The sequence below is a fragment of the Coffea arabica genome, chromosome 11e, assembly GCF_036785885.1.
Source record: "Coffea arabica cultivar ET-39 chromosome 11e, Coffea Arabica ET-39 HiFi, whole genome shotgun sequence".
Classification (NCBI taxonomy): domain Eukaryota; kingdom Viridiplantae; phylum Streptophyta; class Magnoliopsida; order Gentianales; family Rubiaceae; genus Coffea; species Coffea arabica.
The window spans coordinates 30,359,457-30,367,550 of record NC_092331.1 but is presented as its reverse complement, the minus strand read 5'-3'; the positions used below and the strand labels follow the sequence as shown (position 1 = coordinate 30,367,550).

At 37.2% G+C, this 8,094-nt stretch overlaps 1 protein-coding gene across 1 annotated transcript; it reads right to left on the bottom strand.

Moving 5' to 3' along the window:
- Window positions 1–322: 322 nt before the first annotated feature.
- LOC113717775 (7-deoxyloganetic acid glucosyl transferase-like) lies at window positions 323–4,644 on the bottom strand. Its single transcript, XM_027242585.2, has 2 exons — window positions 3,986–4,644; window positions 323–1,448 (listed from the first exon to the last, which is right to left on the bottom strand). Exons 1-2 carry the CDS (start codon window positions 4,539–4,541, stop codon window positions 478–480), a joined length of 1,527 nt encoding a protein of 508 aa, XP_027098386.1. The 5' UTR covers window positions 4,542–4,644; the 3' UTR covers window positions 323–477.
- Between the last annotated feature and the right edge of the window lie 3,450 nt (window positions 4,645–8,094).

The following is an 8,094-nucleotide window of genomic DNA, read 5'->3' as shown; positions in this document are numbered from 1 at the left end:
AACCACATCCATTCAAACTCAAGAAGATTTGTGCGATTACCACTTTAATTTCATAGATGGCAGAGTGATATCTAAGAACCGCAGCTCCATCCCATCTGTTAGATATTCAGGTTTTTGTCAATTGGAGTGATAAGAACGCTGGATCACAAAGGATTATCATGTTAAAATTCATTTCCTTTTCTGTTCACAGGCAGCACGTCATAGTCATACTTAGGAAGTTGACTTGCTTTAGCATCTGTAATGTCTTTAATACATTTCTTAGGAATTTGCTAGTATATAAGGAAAGTCAATACCATAGTAAAAGTGTTTCTGAATAATTCAATTACTCAAATAATCATAGATTTATTGGATTCGAAGGGGTTATCCAAAGTTACATTAATTCAGAACTCTCTAATAAGACAATGTGTCAGATACTTGCCAATCCAGGACTAAATGGCTTCAACTCCCATGCTTTTTTCCTCAACAGGACACTTTGGCTCACACAATCATAGAACTAATGAATTCAAATAGGCTATCCAAGTTACAGTAAGATGATCCACCCTCACTAACAGCTTTTTTTGCCAGATTAGCCATATGTTCTGCCTTTTTCAAGAACTCATCTTTTCTCACTTCCATCAGGTCCCTAACCATAATCTCCACGGTGACTCTATCACAAGTGTCTTTCATATCCAAACCCAGCTTCCAGACCTCATCCACAAACCTGCTATTGATAGTTTGGTCTGCAAAGTAAGGCCAGCAAATCATGGGGATTCCTGCATTTATGCTCTCAAGAGTAGAATTCCACCCACAATGAGTCAAAAATCCACCAGTTGCTGGATGTGCTAGAACCTCTTCTTGGGGCGCCCATCCCACAATGTATCCTCTAGCCTTTGTGCCTTCTTCTATCTCAACTGGAAGATGACTCACCCCATCCTTTCCAATGACAGAGTCAGGCCTCATCACCCACAGAAACATCTGGCCACTGTTCACCAAGCCATACCAAAACTCTAAAAGCTCATCCCTTGTCATTATGGTAACACTGCCAAAGCTCACATAGATCACAGACTTGTCAGGCTGCGAGTTCAGCCATTCGATGCAGCTCCTGTCTTCTTCCCAGAAACTCCCAGAATGGCCCATTGACTTCTCTGTTGTGGACTTGCTTGCTGCTATCCGGACTTTGAGATGGGCATGTAGGGGACCAATTGAAAACAAAATGGGCATGTGTTTCCTTATCTGATCAAGAATTGGCCCTTCTAAGTCTTCAAATGAGTTCAGTATAAGAGCCCTAGCTTTAACACTTCTTCTAGTTTCAGATTTGATGGTCTGCAACCCTGGATTGTTGACATCAGCTACACGAAAGAATGCTGGCAGGTCACGCCTCCTTAGATATCCTTCCATGCCTGCCACACTGGTTACCATTAAATCCATCTCCTTCTTATTTCTATAGCTTACTTTGTCCTCATCTTTTCCTGCAAATTGTTTGGACAGCTGATTATTTTCCTAAATATATTTGCTTACATCATCATTACAATTTCCAATACACCTTTTTATCTTTCCAATTACCTTTTTATCTCACATACATCACATCACAAAAAGTGCTACAGTAAAAATATTTCAAATAACTTACAATAGTGTTTTCCCAGCACCATTTCATTCACAAGTCCAACTAACTTTATCAGGAACTAATCAGAAATGTTCTACAGTTGTAATTAACTTGAATCCTAGCATTTGGTAAAACTGTAAAGTTCCTGATCCAAAAACAAAAGAAATTATAAAATATAGAAGTTTGTTCATTTCAATTGCAGATCAAAATTCACAAGTTCAATTTGAGTTCTAAACCTAATGTTCACGAAGGAGAAGCTTACAACATCATGCAGATGGAAGAGTAAATTACAACATGCCACCCCCACTCTCTCCTGTTACTGAACACCTCATACACATGAAATCAGTAACCAGTGAACAAATTCGTTCTCACATCGGCTGTCAAACAAATCACCAAAGAAAATCGAATAGCATAAAGAATAATGAAAAGCAAAAGCACTGACAATATGATCATGTTAGATTAGCTTTTTTCAATTTAGACTAGCTATGACAGAAAGACAAAGAAATACACAAGAATGGACACAATTGTTCTAAATAGCAATTTGAGCATAAGAGAACCTGGGTGTCTGGCTTTCAACATTAAGGGTTGAATAAAAAAGAATACGAGATTTACCATTTGGAATGAGTAGAATTAGAATCCTGAACCAATTACTGGATATTGTATTTTTTAATAGAACATCATATAAAAAAATATCTAATAAAGTTTTGCACAAGCATAAGAAATATTACATCTACTTAAATACACCCATTCATCATCTTCTATTTGTGTTTCATAGTTTCATAGCTTCCGCTTCAGTTATATTGCCTCACAACAAAAGAGTAACAATGAGGAAAAGAAAAAAAAAGGCCAAAAATCTTCAAGGCGAAAAGGACTCAGCAGCCCATAAACCATTTCGTCAAAATACGCAAAAGGATTTACAGTGAAGAAAAGTTACCAAAAAAAGGAAAAAATGAAAAACATTACCACCATTAGACATTGATTAGTTGATTTTGAATTTTATTTTAACCCCCACTATTGAATTTTATATCTAAACCCCCAATTGAAAGTTACCAAGGATATCTTTTTATTCTTGTTAGAGTGTTTCATCCAAGACAGAAAAGAAAAGTTGCAAGTTTTGTAGAATCAAAGTGTGAAAGTTGCAGAAGGACATCTTTAATTGCAGAATGAATGTTTTGCCTGTAATGTAGAAAAATTTCTTCAAAAAAGAAAATATGCAAGTGTGCTGCTGGATACATGTTATCTATGAAGTAGATAAAATCCACCTTACATGGAGCTGAAAATTGGGTTTCTCTAACCACCAGGGGCAAGTCAGTTTTGACATCAAATAATACCAGGATAAAAAGACTTGAGCTCTATACAACTTAAATTTGAAGGTTGAGCTCCACTGAATCCTATATCTTTTAGGCTCGAATTTGCCTGAAAGCTCAATTTGTCCTCCTCTAATTTTTAATTTTGAAATTTTATATAATCACATCTTTCAGTTTTTTGGTTTGAACCAGTATATATAATTTAATAACTCGTGATTAATCAATCTAAAATGTAACACATTTAGCATAGAAACATATATACAGTAAATATGTGTATACACATACATATGTGTATACATCCATTCTAAACGTAAAGAAAAACATGTTCAACCCCAGGTCACAAGCTTTACAACCCAATATTTACTAACTCGAGCTACATTCATTTACTGAATTGAATCTTAAATGCTGGTACATTTGATATAAGCTTGAATCCATATTGAGACCTCCTGAACTATTTTTAAGTGCTCAATCAGTTTACAGCCATATTTACATAATTATCTATTGGAAGTAAATAGTTTGCAATCACCTTTTCTCCAATCACATAAACACAAAGAAAATCAAATGCAGCATTGAACAGCTAGAAGGAAAATCAGTGACACTGTTACAGTACTTGTTTAATGCAAGTTCAAGGAAGATTAAACAACAATGGATGCAAGTTAGACTACCCACTAAAGCGATGAAAGGAAAACAAAAGAGCATAAGGCACAACTGATCTAAAGAGATCAGTAAAAACAAAACTAAGGCCAAAACTATTCAAGAATTGATATAATCACAATGAAAACATGATTACTCAATCTCAATTTTATAACCCATGTAGACTATTGTATTCTTACCGTTAATAGAAGGAAAAAAATTAAATAAAACTAAACAAAATTTTTAAAAATTTGCAAATTTGCTGTCTTTGCCTACAATTAATAGGTAAAAAATAACTCATTTTCACAACCCAAAAAAACCAAAACAGAAAATAAACCAATTATAAGGCAAACATAATTTTGAAAACAACAGGCTAAATCCACCTAATTACCCATGGAGTTGGTAATTTAACAATTACTATAGAAGAGTAAAAATACATAGATATTGATGAAATCCAACTTACCTTTGAAAGGAATTTCACCAGCATCAATCACATCTTGGATACAGAAATTAGCCCAGAAAGAGCAAGCCCCAACTGTCCTGAAATAAATAAAAGGGATTCCCATTTCTTCAGCAACAACAGCAGCAAAGCTCAGCACCCCATCCATAATCAGACAAGTCAACGGTCTCCTCTTCACACCACCAATTTTGGTCAGCCGATCGGTTGAAACCATGAGATTTCTGAACTGGGATTCCCCAACAACCTTCAAACTCAACACGATCTCCATCGTCCGTTCCCCAACCCGGGGATGGTCGTCCGGGAGTCCGTCAGAAATAGTGGCGAATTGGAACCCGGGGTACTTAGCAAACCGCCATTCGACATTGGCATGACGGAGGAGACGGTCGTAGTTGAAGTCGGAGAGGAGGACAGTGACGTGCAGGCCTGAAATGCAGCAGAGTTCGGCCAGCTTTAGCATGGAGTTTACATGGCCCTGCATAGGTAATGGAAAAATCAATACATGTGGTGGCAGTGGCGCTTCTTCGGCAGCTGCCGGAGCCGGGTTTTGATGCTGAGACATTTCTTTTTCAAATTTTCTTCAACGGTCTGAGTGAGATTTTGAGTGATGCCAAGTTGAGACATTCAGCCAGGTGCTGAGACAGGAGGCTTTATAATACTATGATGTGGGTTAAGGGCCGGCTAAAATTGTTAAATAAATACAGCCAAAACAACAAACGTAGATACTAACAATAATCTGTCATATAAAATTTCGTCATATTTTGAAATTTGTTATATTTTTTACACTTCCTCCGTCCTAATATCAAGTCAATTTTTTTGAGAATTCAACTTTTTATGAAAATATGATAAATATTATGTCTAGATGAGGTGGAATCAGTAAATTGACAAAATATCCTTTAAATTTAACATATTCTCTTGTATTGAAATTTTAAAAAGTTATTTTTGTAAAAGGTAAAATTGGAAAGTATATGTTAAATTTGAAATGGTAACTCTTATTTTGAAACAATAATAGAACGAAAATATAATAATAACAATAGGACGAAATGAGTGTTTATTAGTGTCTATAATTATTATATTGATATTGTATTATACAAGATAAACTTCACTATCAGAGTAAATGTATAAATTAATATAATAATATATGAGTAAATGTATATATTAACATAATAATATATAATAACAAATTTTTTCATCATTTTAGTATCTATATTTGTTGCGTTAATATGTGAAGGGCGCGGTGCAACTGCAACGGGCAAAGATAGAGGTCCCTAATTCCTGTGTTTGTTTGTGATGTAAGTGGGGTCATTGAGAGGCGTGACTGGAGGAAGTTTGAAGATGCCTGGCCCCTTGTATTCGATCTAGGACAATCTTTCTTGGGGACGAGTGGAAGTAGATTGGGCTCCTCGGTCACTGCATAGAATAATGTTGCGGAGTTTATTGTATAGTTTTAGGAATCAGCATGGAGCACGTTATATAATATTTTATGGTATATATGATGAAATTTACTTTCTCCACATGGTGCCAAGCAAAACAACTAAATATTATTTTACATCGAATGAACAATTTAGGATAAATTATTTGTTTGGCCCCTGAACTTTTAGTTTAGATAAAATTAAGCCCTTGAACTATTTGTTGTCAATTTTCGGCCCTTGAATTTGTAAAATGGGGAACTCGTAGTCCTTTTGGCCAGTTTATCCGGTTTTGCCACCTGAAAAGCCAAATCACACGAATTTACAGCATTATCCCAGTACATTTACCCCTATTTGTAGCATCCTAGCAGAGACTCCACCTCTTTTTTTTTTTTTTTTCTCTATAAGCATCATTATCACAACAACCAACCAACTCACCACAAGTACCCTCACAAGAAACTTATTCAACCATTTCTACCACCGTACATGCTCCACTGTTTCTCTTAATTTTGCCTTCAACTTAGGAGCTTTTGCCTCGGATCTTGATGCTGCAGCTTCAAATTCCTTTTTTGGCTTTTCTGTTGTATCGATCCTCCTTGAAAGGCCCCGTATCAACTCAATAGAATGGCGACACATCTCCTCGTCAATCCAATTCCAATACCTACAACCATCAACTTCTTGTGAGCAAATGGCGTACCTTCTCCCTGGGTTTCTATCAATCCACGAAGTAATCATCTTTGTGACTTTACTGCAGGGACAAATAGGAAGCGGAGAGCTGCAATATTTGCGCATTTTTGCTTATTTCGTGGCACACTTCTCTCCCTTCCTTCTGTAATTCGTTTGTTGAGATCTATTAGTGATTTGGGTTAGGGAAAGAGAAGAAGATGGAGTTGTTTTTTTTTTTCTTTTTTTTTTCAACAAATGTTAGATGTCATTTTATAGATTAGCTTGATACTACAAGGGCTTCATTACAAAAGGTGGCCTCAGCCCTCCAATCTTTGTTGGCTGCTTCTATTAGCCAAGTTGGGAAATTGTTTTCCCAGTGAATGTCATTAACTAGCTTTGTTACAAATTGTGCTAGCCTATGACTTCCTACATTAGCTGATCTAGGTACAAAAGAGACTGTGCAAAAATCAAACCCTTTAATTAGGTCCTCAATGTCTTCCAGGATGGTTGCTATATGACCCTCCTACACATTGTTGTTTGCGATCATGTCGACTGCTGTTTTACAATTTGACATCACTTCTTTCTTTCCCCAGCCTGCTTGTCTTGCCATTTGGAGTGCCATTCTAATGGTTAAGGATTCTTCCATTAGTGCCTATCCCATTTTCATCTCCATTACACCTCTTGCTCTCATAATATCTCCTGTCTAGTGTCTTGCTATTATCCCCTTTCCAGTTCTGATCAGCTTTGCACTTACAGCCGCATCCGTGTGAATTCTGATGATACCTTCTTTTGGAGGTTCACTACCCTTTCTATGCTGATCAGACCCTACTTCACCCTCCATTTCCTTCCTTGCTCTTCCTGTCACCTCCTCATATTCAATCAACTCCTATTGTGCCTTCCCAATTATATTCCTTGCTTCTCCTTTCTCATTTTCAAATTGGGCCTTGTTCCGTGATTTCCATATCTGTCACAGTATGTTTGCTGTTAGACTGATTCTTTCCTTTCCTTTTTTCCATTTTCTCAGTTTGTGAAACTGCTTCCCACCATCTCCACAGATTATTTTGAAGATCATTTAGTCCTTCCCATCTCACTGGTGCTACTTTCCAAACTGTTTGAGCTATCGGATATTGAAAAAACATGTGCTCCATAGTTTCTACTTCCTCCTCGCACCCATTACATATCCTGTCACCTTTACCTGTTCTGCTGTAGATTGTCTCCTTGGTAGCTAAGCTGTTTTGCAAACTCCTCCAGATGAAGAGTTTCAGCTTGTGTTTCAAGTTCAGTTTCCAGAGACGTTTCCAAATGCTATGCTTTCTGATTTCCCAGCTTGTTTTCTCTCCTATCCTTTCTCTTCTCGTTCCATTGCTCTTTTCCTGCATAACATTTGTGTATCCTGTCTTCACTGTGTACTGCCCCGATTTGGAGAAGTTCCATAAAAAAATCTGTCTTTTCTTCTGAAGCAACTGAGTGGCATACTGATTATCTTCACACTATCCTCTGAATTGAGGATTTGATTTATAATTTCTGCATTCCATCTTCCATCTTTTATTAACTGGTTCACGGTCTGAATCTGACAGTTTGGAGAGCGGCTTGTTGTTACTGTACCTGTTCTTAATCCCATTATCCACCTATCCTTCCATATGTTCACCTGGCTTCCATCTCCTATCCTTTTCCACATACCTCTCTGGATCAGTCTCCCTACACTGTGAATGCTTTTCCATGACCATGATGCTGATTGGGGGGGTTGTTTTCCAGAGCATTTGGATCTTTTAAGTATTTTGCTCTGATCACCTTACTCATTAGCAGATTTGGGGAAGTTAAAATTCTTGAAAGCTGCTTAGCAAGTAAGGCTTCATTGAAAGCTTCCAGATCTCTGAAACCCAGATCTCTGAAAGCTTCCTGTTGTTGACTCTCTTTTTGCCCCACCTTCATTTTCCCCCCTCCCCTTCCCCTCTGTCGTTTCTTTTCACTATCACCTCCCCTTTGTCCCTCTCATTTCCTATCTTTCCCTCTTTCTCTCCCCCAACCCCTTTTCCTCCC